Source organism: Sus scrofa, chromosome 4 (genome assembly GCF_000003025.6).
Source record: "Sus scrofa isolate TJ Tabasco breed Duroc chromosome 4, Sscrofa11.1, whole genome shotgun sequence".
Taxonomy (NCBI): domain Eukaryota; kingdom Metazoa; phylum Chordata; class Mammalia; order Artiodactyla; family Suidae; genus Sus; species Sus scrofa.
In genome coordinates, this window is record NC_010446.5 from 111979535 (window position 1) to 111999734 (window position 20200).

The following is a 20200-nucleotide window of genomic DNA, read 5'->3' on the forward strand; positions in this document are numbered from 1 at the left end:
ATGGCCTATCCAGGGAAGGCCTAAGGCCTCCGTGGCCTGCGTGAGTCTGGCTCTCAGCCCCTGCGATGCCTGGGCAGTTGTACCGGAGCTCCTCTAGTCTGATAAATGCAGCCACGTCCCCGGGGAGGAGCCCTGGTGGAGGCAGACATTTATTTGGGGTTCCATTCGTGTCCCAGTGTGATCGGTGGATGTACGCATCCCTTCCCCATTTGGGAGAAAGAACACGAAGAAATAGAGTTTGAAATAAAGAGAAAGAAGGAATCATGCCAGGCCTTTTTGCAGTCCGTTGGGCTGCTGTGACAAAATAGCCCAGACAGGGTGCTGTGAATGACAGAAATGTATTTGTCACAGTCTGGAGGCTGGGAGGCCAAGGTCAAGGCACCAGCAGATTCAGCACCTGGTGAGCCCTGCTTCCTGGGTCGCAGACGTCTTTGCACTGTGTCTTCCTGCAGCGGAAGAGGCCTGTGAGCTCTCTGGGGTCTCTTCTAAGGGCCCTAGACCCATTCATCAGGGTTCCGCCCTCCTGAGCCAATCACCTCCCCAAGACCCTGTGGCCTAGTACCATCACATGGGGGTTAGGTTTCAAACTATTAATTTTGAGGGCATGCAAACATTCAGGCTATAGCACACACTAAAAACATCAACACTTTTGTGTGGAAAGTGCTGGAGTGGGAATTCCCATCATGGCTCAGCGGTAACGAACCTAACTTGTATCCATAAGGATGCAGGTTCGATCCCTGGCCTCGCTCCATGGGTTAAGAATCCAGCGTTGCCATGAGCAGTGGTGTAGGTCACAGACACGGCTCAGATATGGTGTTGCTGTGGCTGTGGTGGAGGCACAGTGGGAACTCTGGCTCTGTTTCAATGACATTGAGCCGGGGAGCCTTGGGGGCCATGCTCCTCTTAGCCACCACCTGCATTTGTAAAATGAAAGGTTTTTGGCCCAATCTTCTCTTCACTGTGGATTTGTGTCCCTTCCTGCTATGCTCTGAGCACTCAGAAGGGTTTTGTCTGGTCTTGTGCCCTCTCCTCTGTAGTCATTAATCACATATGTGTCTTGAGCACTCAAACATGCTTAGTCTGAATTTAGATGTGCTGTGCCTGTAAGATACACACCAGCCTTTGAAGATTTAGAATGAAAGAAACGATACGATTAAAATTAATTTCACCTTTCTGTGTCTTTTTTTTCCTAATGTAGCTTCTGAGAATTTTAAAATTGTGTGTGTGGTTCATATATTCCTATTGGTCAGTTCTGGTCTAGAAACTCTGTTTCTTACTTAAAGGAATTTTTTACCTGCTTTTTCATTGTTCAAGTGCATATGAAGAAGAACACGTCCAAGCAGTATGAAATGACCAGTGGTTCCCCAACCAGCCAGAACGAAGAGCCATTTTAAGGGCTTTGTTTTCCTAGTGCTGTAGGCCAAGGTACAGTTTCTGTTAGGTGATTTGAAATAGAGCATAACTTCTCGGGCACTTCTGCTCTGTGAGCAATGCTAGGGCTGGGACTAAAGGTCGGGCATCTCCAGGCTGGCAACAAAGGGCATGGTCTACGCCTCCATCCTCCGTTGGGTCTGCCATCCTGGCATTGCCTCTTTGTTCTGCCCTCCACACACTTTCATCTTTTAAAGGGGGAATAGTCATGTGGGCCGCATGCAGGAAGCAGAGATCTTTGCATGACTTTGAAAGTGAGCTAGGTTTGGAAAATATGTTAACATTGACCCAGCTCAATGATTTGTGGGCAGCTTTGAAAATTCATTATAGTTTCCAAGTCCCTGAAGTCACATAGAACTCTCCCAGTCTATTTCTGATCACATAAACAAGCTCTCCTGACACGTAACAAGCCTGACACGTAACACATAGGATGTGTCTGTTTAAAGTGAGTTGTGTGAAAGCCACAGCGGGGTCGCAGTGAGCTGGTAATGCCACAACCTCCAGCGTTGTTACTATACTTGTACACTGAGTAATCAGTGTTTACCTCTGGGGTTCACAGTTAAATTCCCTTTCTTGGTATGGAACATATTAAAATTGCCTCATAATCTTTGTAGATTGTGTCTCTACTCTCTGCATAAAGTTAGGGGATGATTTGCGACTATGATTATGTTTTCAAAACTGTTTTCTTTTATTGTTGTGTACACATAACTGAGTTCTTTATGATTTGCACCCTCAGTTCAATACATCCCACCAGATCGGTGTAATTTGGAGAAACCGTGTTGATGCTTGTCTTGAATTCTCACTGGAGAGGTGCCCTTATAGACAGCTGACTCTGCACTGATGGTTTTCAGGTTTCAGCCACATTGGTCATTGGACCTGGGGGATGCGTAGAACAGTGTGTAAGAAAATTCGAACTCCTTTTTAGTTGGTGTGAGAAAATTGGCATTGCTGGTACCAGTTTGCCTTTTTCTGTCTGCTCTTTAGTCTGAAAGCATTTGTTTTGAGGCCTTCTCTGTGGATTGTAGTGAAGTGAATTTTACGATCTGCTAGAATTTATATGTGCGGTTCTGGAATCTTTCTGGAGCACAGTAGACAAGGTGATTGGGGAGGGCCAGACAGGAGAAACGTGGGGAGAGAAGGCACAGTGAGGCTGGAAGGGGACGGGGAGCAGATCCCATCACGTGAAGGCTCCTGAATGTGCTGCCTTGGTGTTTGCAGGAGGGCTACATTTAAGAATTATAAGGGGGCCCTGGAGGTGATGGTGGGGCCCTCAGACTGACCGTTCTGAAATGTCATACACCCTCGGTGGTAGCCAAGTGGAAGGTGGATTTGAAGGGAGTAAAACTGAAGGCATGGAGACAAACGAGAAGGCTGTTGGGATAACTGACTCAAAAGAGAGAGTGGGCCCGGACTAAGGCAGAAGGACGGGAGGAGAGAAGTTGGACCCGAGAGAAATTTAAAAGGGTGCATTGATGGGATGGAGTGTCAAGAAGTACCAATCTCGAAAGTTCCCTGGATGCCTGGGCAGGTGAGGGAGAGGAGTGGCATTGTGGACAGGTTCGGGAGGGCTGCTCTCTTAGGGGTCCTCCGCGGCAGGGTGCGGAGGTGGCCACTGCCGAGACAGCAAGACCGCATCCGTGTGGAGACGCCTCCTGAGACATGCAGATCTGCTTGGTTCACGAAGAGATGTGCTGAATGATCTTGGCTCTCAGAACCTGAAATGATGCACTGTTCAACCAAATAAGGAAAATAGCACTCAGGAAATGGCAACTACAAAGAGCTTGTGAGAGAGCAAGGGGCCAGCCGAGGGCTCGGAGTCTGCAAGCCTTCTCATTGGAGCGTCTTGAGGCAGGGGGCGGGGCCGGGGGCGGAGTCTCACCCACCGGCAGCCTCTACCCTGCGGGCAGGCTGGGAAGTTCCCTGGTGCCCTTCAAGATGCCTCCCAGCGTGCCCTTTTCTGTAGCGTCTTTGGAGCCTTCCTTGCCTTGTCCTTCAGGCTGAGGGGGAAGGCTGGCCTCGCTCGCTCCTCTGCGCTGCGGATGTGCTTTGTAATCCTGGGTCTGTGTTTTCGCTTACCGTCCTGCCCTTGGGGTTCTTCCCCCTAGACGGTGGGGTTTGGGCGAGAGGGAATTGTATAATCTCCATTCCGTTAGCCTCCAGGTACGGAGTCTGTCAGGTGTCTGGAGCCCCTGGGGAGGGTGCGGTAGATGTTCTCCGAGTAAACGCAGGAGGTTCTTAGACGGGATGGTGAACTGCGAAGAGCAGTAACCTGGGCAGAGAAGAAGGGACCTGGGTTCTGGTGCCGGTTCTGCTGCTCGTGGTTCTTTGTCCTTGGACAGGCTAATTTTTCTGGGCCTTGGTTTTCTTATAGGCAAAGGAGGAAATTGAATGAGAATCTAGAAAATCCATGATGGTTTTCAAGAGGTCCCTAGATTTCTTGAGATGAAGTGCAGAATTGGGTATTCTTGTGTTCGCGTGTGTGTGTGTGTGTGTGTGTGTGTGTATACAGTTTTTTTTCCCCCTGAGGGAAGGGCCAAGAGCTTTCCTCATACTCTCAAAGAGGTGTGTAATTAAGAATCACTGAATAAAATGTGATGGCCTTAGAATTTCTGTATAGGATGCAGTTGGGAGGGATTGCTGTATGGTTGTGGGTGGGGAATGAACTAAAGGACTTGTCCTGAAATGGTGATCAAGTGACAACACACTCTAGTTACTAGGTTTTTGTATTTATTTGAGGCAATGAGGTGTGAAAGTGATGGAGATTGTGGGGAGATGTGTGCTGAGGCTTCTCTGAGTCCACTCCTTGTACTGTCACTTCGTAAAGTTTTTTTTTTTTTTTTTTTGCTTTTTAGGGCCACACCTGTGGCATATGGAGTTCCCAGGCTAGAGGTCAAATCAGAACTACCACTGCCGACACAGCCACAACAGGTCCGAGCCACGTCCGCAACCCGCACCACAGCTCATGGCAATGCCAGATCCCCAACCCACTGAGCGAGGCCAGGGATCAAACCCCTCATCCTCATGGATTCTGGCCAGATCCGTTTCCGCTGTGCCACAGCAGAATTCCCAAGATCTTTTAATTCTACGTGAACTGTGTTATTCTGGTTCTTATTAGTGTTATCTTAATGAGCTGTCTAGGCATGGAACATTTGTTCCTTTTTACTAAAATTCACCTTAGCAGGGTCAAATGCAAGTTTTTTGAGGCTCTAAGAAATACTTTTGTTTAACAGTGTATATTTTATTTATTTCGATTAAACATTAATGACATCGAAGCAGAAAATGAATACTAAATAAGAATGTTTACCACTTACTGTCCTCATTTTTTAAAAACATGTTATAATTAGACAAGCTTAGCAACTATCGTAGCTATTAACAAACACTGGCCATCATATACTCAAATATATAACCTAATTTATTAGATACATTCCCAGCCGATGGAAAGCTTTCTTCTGTATCCTGTGATACCTTGAGGTGGATGTCACTTTTTTATTTTCTAAAATGCTTTGCAAAGACCAGATCTTACTTTACCAATGATGATGGTGGCAGCAGTGGCTTTAGGACACAGCAGCAAAAGTATGGGACTTTGTTCCATGGTCACCCAGCCAGGGAGAGGTGGAGCTAGGATTTGAACCCAGGAAATCTGAGGCTTAAGCTTGCACTCTTAGCCAGTCTAGGATATGACCCTCCCAAATAGAGGTTCTTTTTCTCTATAGAGCTTTACTTTTGAAGTTTCAAAATAGCGCAGATAGAATAATTCTTACATTTATGATCAGTTTCAAGGCCTGCACAAACTGCAGTTGGGACCCGCTTAAACCCATAGAGATACTCTACTCTTTTGAACAATGGAAAGTTTATTTCCCATAGTTCATCATCTTTTTGATACAGAAATCTTTTGTTCATCTTACCTGGTTGTAGTGCTTTGCTTTACCCATAGAAGAAGGGCTAGAGATGGTTTTCAACAGCATTCTACAGTATTGAAAGCAACAGCTAGGTATTTTAGGAAAGACCTAAACATGTTGCTAGAAATGACACTAAGCTGTAGTGTATCCTCATGGGGTAATTTACTGTGTGAGGTTAGAATTGCCAAGAAAATTAAGATAATGGGCTCTGTTGATTTCCTTGGAGAGTTAAGGTGAGATATATTGTTAGTCTGAAACATCCCATCTAGATGGGTTTGAAGTTAGACTTCATTGTCAGAGAATTGGGTACCTGAGTAATACACTCAGAGGAGTGGCCTGCCTCTGTTTACATCTGATCTAGTCCACAGGCCCATCCTGTCTGACTGACTCAGCCCAGCACACCAGGCTCACACTCCAAGGTATGTCCTGAGGCCTGACTTTCTCCTCCGTGGCCCTAGGGCACTCGCTCCAAGCCTGCAGGGACCACAGCAGACCATCCTGGCCCCAGATCCAGCTGCCAGCTGGTAACTGGCTGCCGTGGGGCTGCAATGCTGCAGACACCCCTGAACTGCTAAGCTTGTCTGGTGCTTGCGCTCAAGCCTGCAGCCACCCGATGGCCCAGGAACTCCTGTTGAATCTAGCTCCCTGTTCAGGAATCTTAATAGCCTTCCCACTGGGTCTGGGAGAGGGTTAAGAGATAAAACTTCAGACCAGAGAGCCCAAGGAGATCAACCCATAATTAATTAGAGCAGCTTGGCAGACCTGTGAGCTGGTCCCCACAGCTCCCTGTAGTTCTTCTCCATGGCCCTGGCTTCCTTCCCTGGGGACCATGGGGGGAGTTCCAACAAACTGCTTCTGCACGGATGACTTGTTTTTCTCCGATTACAGTGTCATCAGCACTAAGGTGCTAGATAAGCAGAGGGTGAGAATTAGCCAGAAGGTCTCAAGAAGAGAATGGTTAAAATGGGTAGCTTTATTAGTGTACATGGTTGCCATTCTGTTTTTGCAAACTGTTTTCATTGCTTTTTCTTTTTTTTTTCTTTTTCTTTTTAAATGGCTGCACCTGCTGCATGTGGAAGTTACAGGGCCAGGGATAGAATCCGAGCCTCAGCTGTGTTGCTGGATCTTTTAACCCACTGCACAGGGCGGGGGATCAAACCCGAGTCTTCTCAGCGACCCCAGGCACTGCAGTTGGATTCGTAACCTGTGGCGCCACAGTGGGAACTCCGTCATTTCATGGCTTCTAAACTAATGGAGATGGAAAAAATAAAGTACTCAAATGAAATAATCATCATTTGGGAAATTTTTAATGGTTGATAGGATGGAGGGGGTGCCCCTATGTATGTTGTCCCTAGATTTGAGGAGATAAGCAACTCTTGCTCATACTTAATATTTGATTTTCATAATGGGCTTCTTCTTTAATTATTCATTCATTCATTCCTCACTTGTAGCAGGCCAAGCTCTTTGTGTCTTTACACATATTATCCCTTATCCTTACAACAGTTTTGTAAGGTAAGTAGTAGTCATTCATTTGTTTGAGCAACCAGATATTTTTGTGTTAAGTGGTTGTTAGGAGCTTGGCTGTGAGCTCGGTGATGGAATAGACAAGCGAAGGAGCAATTTCCCTGCTCTAAGTTATTTTCCACTGTTAGCTGGTAAAGACAGATAAACATGTCATTAGAGTGCCTCATTGTGTTCTTAGATACCTTTCAGGGGTTATATGAATTTGTGCAGATTTTTTGAAGAGCAGTGGTTGTGCTGTTTCTTTTTTGGGGGGGGAAGCACTCGCAGCATATGGAGGTTCCCAGGCTAGGGGTCGAATCAGAGCTCTAGCCACTGGCCTACACCACAGCCACAGCAACGCAGGATCCAAGCTGTGTCTACAACTACACCACAGCTCACGACAATGCCAGATCGTTAACCCCCTGAGCGAGGCCAGGGATGGAACCTGCATCCTCATGGATACTAGTCAAGATTCATTCCCGCTGAGCCATGATGGGAACTCCAGTTTATGTGGGAACTTAAATTTTTTTTCCTTTGTCTTTTTAGAGCTGTACCCGTGGCATATGGAGGTTCTCAGGCTAGGGGTCAAATTGGAGCTGTAGCTGCTGGCCTGCACCACAACCACAGCAACACTGGATCCTTAACCCACTGAGCAAGGCCAGGGATCGAACCTGCGTCCTCGCAGATGCTAGTCAGATTCGCTGTCGCTGAGCCATGACGGGAACTCCTGGTTGTACTGTTTGCCCTAGCTATCCCATGTAGGAATCCTGCCTGTAGAAATACCTGCACACAATTGAAAAGATGTTTGGTAAGGATGGTGATTACAACAGTATTGCAGCAGATATAGAAAAAGCTCACTCTCAGGGGATGGTTACATTGTTATGTTATCCACAGACACTGACATAACATTAAAATAAAAAGGAGATCTGTATGTGTTGACACAATATTTGTGATATATTGTTAACTGACAAAACTATGTTGACAAAAAGTCTGTATAACAGAGACACATTACCTAAAATAATAATTGTAAAGGAAAAGGAAAAAAAAATTTCTGCAAGAGTCATAACCAGATTCTTAGCTCCTGTATAGGCAGATGGGGAGACAGGTGTGGACAGACGACTTTTATGTGTTACTATATTGTTTCAGTTGACAAAACATGGGGCTTTTCCAAATGTTTTAGACAGCAAATACATTTCTAAAAATAGGTGATAGATGCTAGGGCAGAGTTATGTCCAGAGTCCTGTGGGGACACAAAGAACCCAGACTGGAGGTGGGAGAAGGTGAGAGAAGGCTCTGGATGGGGACCAGCCTGGCCAAGTTCGTGATGTACATGGTCAGGCACATGCATGGAACAGAGAACCAGAGCTTCCTGCTCTCAGCCTTCTGGAGCTTTCCAGGTGGCGGCAGTGGAGTTGGCCCTTCATGATGTTAATAGCTCAGGTCATCCTGAGCTCTTTCTCCTCCCTCAGCCTCCCCGGTGCATCAGCTACTGAGAAATACTTCGCATCTGTCCACCTCTTCTCTAGCTCTGCTGCTGCTTGGTTCAGACCTCTCATTTCTTCCCTGGATAATGGAGAAACCTCTCCTAGTGGCTCTCCTGGCCCCTGTCTGTATGCCACCTCCTCCTACCCTAGTCTCTCCTGCACTTTGCTGAGATCTTCTAAAAAGGCAGGTTTGACCCCGCTGTCTTTCTTCAACTTGCCCCTTGATCCTTCACAGATTCTGGGATCTCACGCTCATAAAGCAGCCTGCCTGCCCACGCCACCCCCCTTCCTCCCACGACAACTCTTAGGCATTGTTATCTGGAATTTTTTTCTTACAGATGCCACTCTTCTTATCAAACAAAGGATGGATGATGATGTAGAGAAGGAAAAATCCCTGCTGGGGATTTAGTAGTTGATTGTCAGCCTGTTACTTTGCAAATAATCTAACTCGCTGCTCCTCTTTCTGAGAGTAAATGTCCGTATTCCATATTATTTGAGGTGAAATTTTCGAAATTAAGGCATTTCAAGGCAAATAGTCTTTTCTTCTTCTTCCTTTTTTTTTTTTTTTTTTTTTTTTTTTACTGCCCTTGGGGATGTTTCCTTTTATAAATATTCCTGATGGATGTTTCTAACAGTAGATTGGTCTCCACACAGAGGACTTAAGAATCTGGCATTAATTTGTGTACTTGTCTATTTCAAATCCGGATGCACTTTACCTTAATACAATACACACTGTTCTAAAAATGCTGCATTGACCAAACAGCCTTTATTTGCTTTGGCTAAACTTGGAGTTAATGGATGGACTTGATGTACCATAAGATAGAAATAACCCTGAGCGATAGACCTGAGAGATTCACTTTAGGACATACTACATACTATCCTCCCGTCTCTTCCACGATTTATATTTTTATGGTATTTTTCTATGATAGAGTAGTAATCAGTAATCCCTTTGAGTCAATAAGAGGCGATGGTTTCAGCTTGTTTATTTTCAGAAATGTTTGTACGGTACACGCATTGCAGAAGCGAATATACTGTCGTCTGGCTCCCTCTGGTGGACAGTTATATGAAAAAATCAAACTACATAAGAGTCTTGTGGGGAGGGCACAGCTTGTGAATAGTTCTGGTGTTTTAGTATTTGTGTTAAAGTAAATGAGAGCAACAGCACATGTGTAGCCATGCTAATACTGCTGCTATTTATCTTTTTATAAATAGTGACACTGCTGGGACCACAGTGAAAAAAAAAAAAATTAGAGGCTGACTCCACCCTGTAACTTTAAAACAGTGCCAAGTCAGGACAAGGCTCATACTAAAATTCAACAATGCGGTTAATTCATGAGCCCAAATATTACTCCACGGATTATTCTGGAGTCTTCCAGTAGCTGGACTCTTCACTCAATAATGCATATTTTCAGAAATTTAGCAAATGATTATTTTTATCCTGAATCAGTTTTTTTTTGTCTTTTTGCCATTTCTTGGGCTGCTCCCGCAGCATATGGAGATTCCCAGGCTAGGGGTCGAATCGGAGCTGTAGCCACCGGCCTACGCCAGAGCCACAGCAACGCAGGATCCCAGCCGCGTCTGCAACCTACACCACAGCTCACGGCAACGCTGGATCGTTAACCCACTAAGCAAGGGCAGGGATCGAACCCGCAACCTCATGGTTCCTAGTCGGATTCGTTAACCACTGCGCCACAAAGGGAACTCCTGAATCAGTTTATTTTGATAAATTTAGTATTTGTTCATACATCATCTCCTGAATTTACACACTCACTAAAGATGTGCTGTCTTTATTATGGAAATGAATTGATATCAGGTGTTATCTTGGTGGTGGTTTCTCGCTCTTCAACCAGGAAGAAGTTGCATGAAGGCTTCCAATTAAATTTCTTTTGTATATAATCATTGTATTTTATATGTTAATAAAAGTTTACATTTATTATGTCCATCAACAGAGGAATGGATAAAGAAGTGAAAAAATGATACAAATGAACTTATTTACAAAGCAGAAACATACTCACAGACTTTGAAAACAAATTTATGCTTTCCAACGGGGAAGGGTGGAGGGGAGAGGGAAGTACTGGGGGGGCTGGGACTGACACATGCACACTTTTGTGTATGGGATGGGTGATCCACAGGAACCTGCTGTGTAGCACAGAGAAATCTAGAGAGTGTTCTGTGACGACCTCTATGGGAACGGATGTGTGTGTATGTGTGGCTGAATCACCTTGCTGTGCAGCATAAATTAGCCCAACATGGTAAATCAACTCTACTGCGATGGGATTCTTTTTTAAAGTTCACATCTATTGAGTTAAGCATTTGTTGATGGGCGTTATCGCATTTACTTTTCCCAGTAACTCCGAGAGGCAGGTGAGTGGTTGTTACCATCCATAAGGCCGGTAAGGGGTGGCCTCGCTCAGCCAGGTGTCCTTACCTCAGAGCTCGGAGTCTGTCACCCCAGTGATAAGCTGCCTCCTCCAGTAGGTGATAAATAAGCATATGTGTGGGTAATCACCGAGTGAGACCCCTGCACAGCCCCTGCACAGCCCCGGAACCTTGGCGGTTCCGTCTTTGAACTAAGGAATTCAAAGATTACCTTAACCCAGAGAGAGATGTTTACCTTTTTTTTCCTTTTCTTTGCTTTTTTTTCTTCTCATTTTGAATAGGCCTTGTAGTAGAACCTCTTTCCATTTTCTTTAATTAGGACAACTTATATCTATTATCATAGCAACGAGTTGCGTGAGAAAAATACATTTTAGCTCATTGACTTCCTCACCCAGGACTTGGAAAGAGATGGTGTGAGGTCTACGCGTGGAAGGAAGGGTAGAGTTACGGGGCACTGATGCCGAAGGTCCAGCAGGGCACGTGGGCGTTAGGTATGGGAATTTTCATGAAGAGGTTTTGAAACAGATACAGATTATCTACGGTAATTTAGGAAGTTTCTTTTTCTGAAAATACCCAGAAAATATTTTAAGGTTGGCAGTTTTAAAGAATAGCTACTACCATTTAAATACTTTACGTGTATTGTCTTTTAACGTCTTATAATAATCTAGTGAGTATGACTAATCCAACGTTATTATAGGCAGTATCCAGACGAAAAAACTAAAACCCAAAGAAGGGGTTTGCCTGAGGTTATATGGCTCATAAATGATAAAGTTAGGAGCAGAACTCACATGGTCTGACTTGAGAGCCCACCCTTAAAATCACTTCACTACATTGCAGTGCTGTCCAGTAGATCCTTCCATGACGGTGGCGGTGTCTGCTCTCCATGTGGTCCAGTGCACTGGCTACTCGCCGCATGGGCTGCTGAGCACCTGCAGTGTGGCAAGTACGACTAAGAAACTTAATGTTTTGTTTTGTTTTCTTTTTAGGGCCGCACCTGCAGCATAGGGAAGTTCCTGGGCTAGGGGTCAAATCAGAGCAGCAGTTTCAGGCCTCCTCCACAGCCACAGCCACGCCAGCTCTGAGCCCCATCTGCAGCCTACACCGTAGCTCATTCGGGAACGCCAGGTCTTAAGCCACCGAGTGAAGCCAGGGGTCAAACTCGCATCCTCATGATCACTGCGGAGCCACAGTGGGAAAGCAGGAACTTAATTTTTTTTTTCAGATTTTTAATTAATTTAAGTTTAAATAGCCTCTGTGTGGCTAGTGGTTATTACTTTGGACAGCACAGTCTTAACAGGGCCTTTCAGATTATGTAGACATGGAGACATGATGGCCTTTTAGGATTGCCCTAACTCCTTGCTTTTTACTGTTAAAGAAATTGCCAGCCAATGTAGCAGTTTGCTTAGAGCCATGAAGTGAGAGAAAGGGACCCAATTATCAGGCAGGTGTTTACACTTCCCAGCGCTCTTCCTATTCTGCGCTTAGCGGCATTTGCAACATTGCATTTCTGCCGCCGTTGGTAATATGAGATCGTAAACCTCCTATTTTAGAAAAATGTTTTCCTTTGTGAAATACATATCCAATTAACCCTTTCCTCTTTTTTCAGGTGATAGAAACATTATCACGACTTTCCCGCACACCGATAGCGTTGGCCACGGGAATCAGGTACGCTCGTTGCTCTGTGGTTCGGGTGTACTGGTCAGTTCGGTGAAATGATTACGTATCGAATGGTTACTATTGTGATGAACTTTGCCAAGTCCTTTGCACAGGGGACCACATCTCATGCATGCCAAGTGCCTCGTTTATAAGTGCCCAATACGTATTCGAGACGGATTGAGCAAATTAGAACTTACAGAATTGAGTAAGACGCATTGGCTGATCGTCGTTCTCCATTCAGTGGTGACTGTCATGGAAATGGTTCTTTTTCTTTTTTCTTTTTTTTTTTTTTTTTTTTAGTGTCCTCTAACATTTCTATACATGGGATTCATCAAAACAAACAGAAACGCCTAATTAAAGAAACACTGCCAAAGATGTTAGTTCATGTAGAGCCAGTCATCCATAGCAATACAAGCATGTATGTGGAAGGTCTGGGGCTAAACGAAAAACTGGGAAGTACCGTTGGCTCTTGAACAGCCATGGGGTTGGGGCATCACCCCTCCACACGGTGGAAAATTCGAGTACGACAGAGCTGCTGGCCCTCTGCATCCTTGGTTCCTCTGCATCCGTGGCTCCAACCAACTGTGGATTGTGTAGTATTGTCGTATTTACTATTGAAAAAAAAATTTGTAAGTGGCGCCGTGCAGTTCAAACCCTGTTGTTCAAGGGTCAACTGTAAATTGGTTAAATTATACCTTCTCCATGCAGCGAGGCATTATGCAGTCAGTTACCATGGAAATGGAAAGGCATATGTTGTGTTGGGCCTTTTCTGTTTAAAATACTGCATATCAAGTTAGGTTAATCAGAAAGTTGTATTATTCGTCACGTTAGAAGCACAGAAAAACAGTCTCATTCGCTCCCGGACGTGGGAATGGAATGGATCTCTTTGACCTGGTTTCCTCAGGGCTGTGTAATTCAGTCTCGAGCGTTATGAGGCTCTGTGACCCTGGGCCTCTTCTGTTGCTTCTGTTTGTCTATGACTTGTTCATGTTCAGATTCTAAGAGAGAATCCTTCAGGTCCGATCAGGAGTGGCCCGGGCAGCCCAGTCCCTGGTGCAGGGCACAGTGAACTTGAGGAGGAAACCCCCCGCCCCAGACCCTTGGAAATGGGCCCTGATTTTGGCAGCTTTTGACAGAAGTAGTCTAAAGGCTGGATAGATGGTCTATACCTTGTAATCTTCTCTTATGGAAGAAATGATTCTCTTTCCATGTCAACATCTATTTTCTGTTATATGCAAAAATATAAGATTTTGAAATAGCATGATTCTATTTTTTTTTTAGTTTTTATATATTAATTCTAAAAGGATATACATTAAAAGAGGTTTTTTCCCCTTTTTAATTATTCATATTTGTATTTTCATTTCTTTTCTACAGTGGACTTGTATGTAAGAGCATAAAAAAAATGTGTCAAAACTTATTTATAAAAAAGAGTTTGAGGACTTTCCTGGTAGCTTAGTGGGTTAAGGATCTGGCATTGGCACTGCTGTGGCTCGGGTTTGATCACTGACCTGGAAACTTCTCTTCTGCATGCCATGCTGCAGCCAAAAAAAAAAAAAAAAGGATTTTGAAAGTAGCATTTTTCACACATTTTAATATATTTGAAAAGATGTAGGTTCTTCAGATGTCTTAAGGATTAAGTTAATCCATAAACCAATGTGAAAATATTTTCAACATACTAACTATAATTATTTAGTGCTCATTTGTTATGTTGATGTATCCTCTTGTTTTTTTTATGAAACATATGCCATGTTGGCTGCAAGTAAATGAAGGGAAAAACTTTTGGAACTATAGTGTAATTACTGTGATTTTTGTTAGATGTAAATTTAAGGCACTGTTGAGGTTATGAATAAAGTTTATAGCATGAGGCAAACAAGGACACTAATGCCAGGAATTAGGGGATAAACCGAAGTGATTTTCTTTTTCTTTCTTTTTTTTTCTTTTTTTCTTTTTAGGGCTGCACCTGTGGCATATGGAAGTTCCCAGGCTAGGGGTTGAATCAGAGCTGCGGCAGCCAGCGCCACAGCCACAGCAGCATGGGCCCCTTAACCCGCTGAGCAAGGCCAGGAATCGAACCCCTATCTTCACTGACACTATGTCATGTTCCTAACCCACTGAGCCACAACAGAAACTCCTGAAGTGACTTTCTTTGTCTGGGTTATCTAAAGGCAACACTGTACTCTCCCGGAGGGCCTGCTTGATTCATTTGTCCAATAGATGAAAGTAAAAAAATTCAACTTACAAGCTTATAGTTTGAGAAGAAAAGTATATCAGAGTTGATGATCATATGCAAAAGGCAAGGCATTTTTATCTCGTAATTCTCATCTATACTAGTGAACTGAGTTAGGCTAGGATGATCGTTTCCCAATTATTTGACAGGCCAGATTTCTTTTTTTTTTTTTTTTGTCTTTTGTCTTTTTGTCGTTGTTGTTGTTGTTGCTATTTCTTGGGCCGCTCCCGCGGCATATGGAGGTTCCCAGGCTAGGGGTTGAATCGGAGCTGTAGCCACCGGCCTACGCCAGAGCCACAGCAACGCGGGATCCGAGCCGCGTCTGCAACCTACACCACAGCTCACGGCAACGCCGGATCATTAACCCACTGAGCAAGGGCAGGGACCGAACCCGCAACCTCATGGTTCCTAGTTGGATTCGTTAACCACTGCGCCACGACGGGAACTCCCAGATTTCTTAAGTAGGAAGATTCGGTGCCCCAGTTCACGGCCCTGGGGCTGCTTGGTCTCTGGGGAGCTGCCATGGGCACTGAGGTGAGCCTGCAGCTGGTGTAGCTGGTGGGAGTTCACACGGGCACCTTAGCACGTCCACAACTGCTGACATCACTGCGGTGACCAGAGGTGTTGCTGCGGGTGATTTGGGGTGGCAGATACCATAGCCTCCCGGGAGCCCCAGCCCCAGCCCCAGCCCCAGCCACAGCCTCAGCCACAGGCTTTTTGGAGAAGTCCTGGCTGACGTGGTAACCATGCTGACTGATCTGACCGCTTTGGCAGCCACTGAACTTGTGCATTTCGTGAGCGGTGAATGTCCAGCCTGGGTGTTGCTCACTCACTCTGTTTTCTGTTTTCCCTCCCTCCTAGGCCCTTCCCGACAGAAGAAAGCGTTAATGATGATGACATCTACAAAGGCCTGCCTGATTTAATAGAGTATGTGGAGTGTTTTCAGCAAAGTAATACCACTGCTAATTTTTGCATCCCTTGTGGATTTTAACCACGGTTGTTAAAATAGCTCGCCCAAGGGGAAAAGTAAGCTTGGCTTGGTAATTAGGACCTGTAAGACTTAACCTCAAACTCATGATGGAGAGCTTCACAAGAAAATATGTGTCGACTGCCTTTCAGTTCCTGTCGTGTATCCTGCATTGTGCGCGTCTCTAAGGAGCGTAAAGAAACAGAGGCAATGAAGTCACATTTGGAAGTTTCTCAGAGGCATAGTCGAGGTAGTTGATAAACCCGGAATCAGACACATAAGGAGGAGTTAAAGACAGAAGTAGAACCTACCACTGGACTTAGAGGACGACTAGCGCGTGCTCTGCAAGTTCAAGGGCGGGCGAGATTAGTATGGGTTGGAGTGATTCGGGGTGGTGTTGATTCTGGACAGAGAATCCTTTGGGGCTTTATTATTTAATAGTCAGGAGAGGCTAAAGGTCTTGTAGCTGATTATCTTCTGCTGACTGATCGACTCGTGTAGATGACAAATAAAAATAAAACGTGATCCTCAGCCCTCAAGGAGCTGATGCCAAGATCAGGTATGTTTGCAAAGAATTAGAATGAGACTTAGATGATGCTCCAGGCGAGATTCAGATCCTGTAGAAATTCATCAGTTATCCATCCTAAAACCCCAACCCATGGAGCTTGTTTTTGCTCTAGAACTTTTACACTTGCTGTTCAACCTGCCCGGGTGGTTGGCCCCTCACCGTTCAAGTCTGCTCAGATGTTTCTGCCAGTGAGCCTTCCTGACCACCCCACCTAAAACTGCCACTACCCTTACTTTGCTCCGTGTTTTTATGGCACTTGCCTCTGCCCGAATTTTCCTTCCTTTAGTGCTTTGGTTTGTTCCATTTATTGTCCATCTCCTCATCAGAAGGTCAAGTTCCTGAAGTCAGGGGGCTTTACCTTGTTCATGGCTCTCTTCCTAGCACTTCACACCGTGTCTAGTGTCTCTAGTGGGTCCTCAGTAAGCATCTCTTTTCTGATGGAAGAGGCCAAAGCTGCACTGAGCATTTAGTTTTTAGGGAAGATACTGCCTCTCATGAGACACCTGTCAGTCCACAGGAGCTCACTGAGTGCACGTTTCTCCACCAACCCTGTTACCCACACTCTCTCATGTGACACCACGTTATGAGGTTGTCACTAGTATCACCACAATTTACAAATGGGAAAACTGAGCCTTGAAAAGCTAAGTAACTTGCCAAGGATTGGAGCCCTAGTAAGCAGCAGTCTTTGGATTTGAACCCAGGCAGTGGTTCTTCTAGAGTAGAGGTTCTTACTCACTGCCTTGACTCCCAGAGGCACCCTGCCATGCCCTCTAAGACCTTTCAGGAGGTGGGCATTGTGCCAGCACCACAGGGATGGCTGGCAGCTCTTCCCAGAGCAGCCTGCATTTCAGTGGGCCTCAGAGTCTTATATTTTAAACGTGTATTAAGAATGGTTTTTTTTAATCTCTTCTTAAAAACTCCCAAGAACTCATTGATCTTAAGGTAGTTGCTGATTGTCTCACTGAATTGGCTACGATCTTCCTAATGTGAGTGTAAGATTACTGGCCATGTAATCAATTCCTTGAGGTCTTTGAAAGAACATGTTATTTCCAGTATTATGATGATCTTCTTTCTTAAGCCCCAGCAACCATCACGCTTACCTGCTCCTTTTTATGGTCTTCTCTCATCCTATTTTGTTGACATCAAGATAAGTCCTGTGAGCCTGCAGGTTTGGAGAAAACTTGGGTCCCCAAACTGGCTGCCGTGAGGTGCCAGCTCATGCTCTTTGGAGTTGCATTCGTCTTCCTCTTTCCACCTGGTTGTCGGAGGTCCAAATGTCATGTGTTTCCTGCAGATGCTTCTTTGGGGCTTGCTAGACGGCTTGATTTTCAATCTTGGCTTCCTTATGCTCTCTATGAGCTAAGCTATGGGGGCGAAGGGCCTGACGGGAAGCTCCTGGAACAAACACTGCTCTGCTGCCTGCTGCAGAGGGAATTATCCTCCACTCAATTGGAGAGAAACAGACCCAGGACAGCATGGAGAGTGTGAGATGGCCACATCCTACTGGGTCCATGCTCCTCCCCCAACCTTTCTGATCAGAGTGTCACGCTTGACCACACACGTAGGCAGTGGGACATCGAAAGCTCATAGAGACCGCTGGTGATTTGTTGACCTTTGAAGAATCACAGCTCCTTTTTTCCCTCTCCCTTCTTCATTTTATGCAAATTAGAAATTATTGACCTATCGGTTAGCAGGAAAAACAGCTTTAGTACAGGATTAAATAACAAAACCCAAACTGTTCCAGCCCAGTCTTAATGTGAGTGTGTGCATGTGTGTCACTCCTACAATTCTTAGAGAAAAATCTGTGAGTTTGTACATATGTATCTCTGCCCTCATGACAAAGAGTCAGAAAAGCAAAAATTAATCAAGATGATGGCTTAGTGTTTTTTTTTGGGGGGGGCAGGGAGACTCAGAAGGGCAGGGGCAGGAGAGCTGGGGTTAGAAATTCCATAGAAATGGATTCCAGGAGTTCCCGTCGTGGCGCAGTGGTTAACGAATCTGACTAGGAACCATGAGGTTGCGGGTTCGGTCCCTGCCCTTGCTCAGTGGGTTAAGGATCCGGCGTTGCCGTGAGCTGTGGTGTAGGTTGCAGACGCGGCTCGGATCCCGCGTTGCTGTGGCTCTGGCGTAGGCCGGGGCTACAGCTCCGATTCAACCCCTAGCCTGGGAACCTCCATATGCTGCGGGAGCGGCCCAAGAACCAAGAAATAGCAACAACAACAACAACAAAAAGACAAAAGACAAAAAAAAAAAAAAGAAATGGATTCCACAGCCGATCTTTCCCCAGGACAGGAGGATCCCTTTTGACATTGAACCTGTTCTTTCATCCTTTTTCATCTCAGCTCCTTCATGGACTCATCAGACCTCTCCTTTGATAAATTATAGAAAGTGCTTGAACCAGCATCACTGCTTCACTCAGGCAGACTGCCTGCCGGAGCCCCTCGGTATGGAAATCCTAGAACTGCCAATAGGACTCACCATCTCCCCCAGTTTCCAAAATGGAAAACTCAGAAGCATCCTTCACTCTCCCTGACTCTGACTGGTCCCCACGCCCGGGGGGCTATGCCTGACAGTCTCCTAGGTCTGTGTCTCTCCTCTGCCTTACCCGAGTTATAGCCCTCGTGACCCCTCGCCCACAGGACTTCCCTTGGGGGCTCCCCGACCCCCCTGCTTGTCTTCTTGACCCACCACATAACCCCTCTCTTGACCCCTCCGTGGTTCCCCGATGCCAGTCAGGTGAAGCTCACAGAGGTCAAGGCCCTTTGTTTGGTTCACCCCTTCCATCAGGGCCGGGTCACACACCTGGTCACACCGGATGGGACGCCTCCCCTCGCGGGACTCTGCCTGCCTCTCTGCCTTCGCACAGGTTGCTTTATTCACATGCTCGTCCCCTCTTCTCATTCAGTGTGTCCCCCCTGGGGGGCAGAAACCGTGATGCCTCATCTGCCGTCTGTCTCCTGGAGCATAGTATTTATTCAGTAAATACCTACTGAGTAGGTTAACTACATTCAAGATGCAGTTCAGATATAATATCTTCTGTGAAGCCTTCCCCGACTTCCTTAGTTGGAGTTATTCTCACTCTGTTCTCTGCATGCAGAGAATTTTGGGCTCACGTGCTGTGGTCCACACCACACCACACCACGGGAGAGCCCCTGGATCTCTGGGTCCCCATGCTCCCAGCGATGGCCAGGCTGGTGTCCAGTTGGTTCTTAGGAAAAATCAGGCAGGTGGGCGGAGGGCAGACAGGTGATTGTGGAATGCATTCTGCTTGGAGCAGACGTCTCTGAAACTTCTCTTACCACCAGATGCTTCTCCCTGAAGCACCTTCCTTTCTTCTGGGTATTTGACATTTCATTTCTGTCATAAGCCTCCAAATAATTCTTCATGACAAACACAGACAACCTTGTGATTGCACCTGCTTTGAAAAATGCTCCAAGTTGCAGAGTGACATTTACAGTTCCAGTGTCTTTATTTTTGTACATATCAATTTATAATGTCCTATCTGCACAGGCCCGAGAGAAATGCTGAGGGCTGGCAGATTTGAAGGAGCGGAATTTCTTTTCGGAGAGATGTTAATGCTTCTTGCTAACATATCGAAACTTATTAATCTCAGTTCTTTGGCATTATTAGTTAATAGAAGCTATTTATAGAACTCTGAGAGGAAAAGCTGAAGGAGCACCACCAGAGTGGGTGATGGGCAGAAGCAGCTGTTTCTGCTTTGACTGAATAGGTTTACAACCTCACATGAAGGGTTTAGGAAAGATGCGTCCATCAGTCATTGTGTAAGTGTTCGCAGACGCTTTAAAAGTAGGGATTATTTTTCACTGCTGGGAGACCAGCAGAAGAATTTAAATGGCTTTTAAACATGTCTTGTGGCCTTGGGACCTTTTCTTTAAACAAAATACAAATAAAACAGATAAAAGCAGAATCTGGCTGAAGAGGGACCTGGTGGGTACCCTCTGAGTGGCCTTGAAGGAACAAGGTTTGAAAACCACTGCATTAGACATTGACAGTTATATAACCCCGCAGAAACCGATGCTTTTAGAAGACTGCATCCTTCCCAATGCCCCTGTCGTCTCTACATTA

At 45.5% G+C, this 20200-nt stretch overlaps 1 protein-coding gene across 1 annotated transcript in view; it reads left to right on the forward strand.

Moving 5' to 3' along the window:
- VAV3 (vav guanine nucleotide exchange factor 3) overlaps window positions 1–20200 on the forward strand; it is a 377763-nt gene that overhangs the window by 154464 nt on the left and 203099 nt on the right. The window contains 2 exon segments of the mRNA XM_021090110.1: window positions 12303–12361; window positions 15441–15506. Coding sequence (XP_020945769.1) covers window positions 12303–12361; window positions 15441–15506 — 125 coding nt within the window.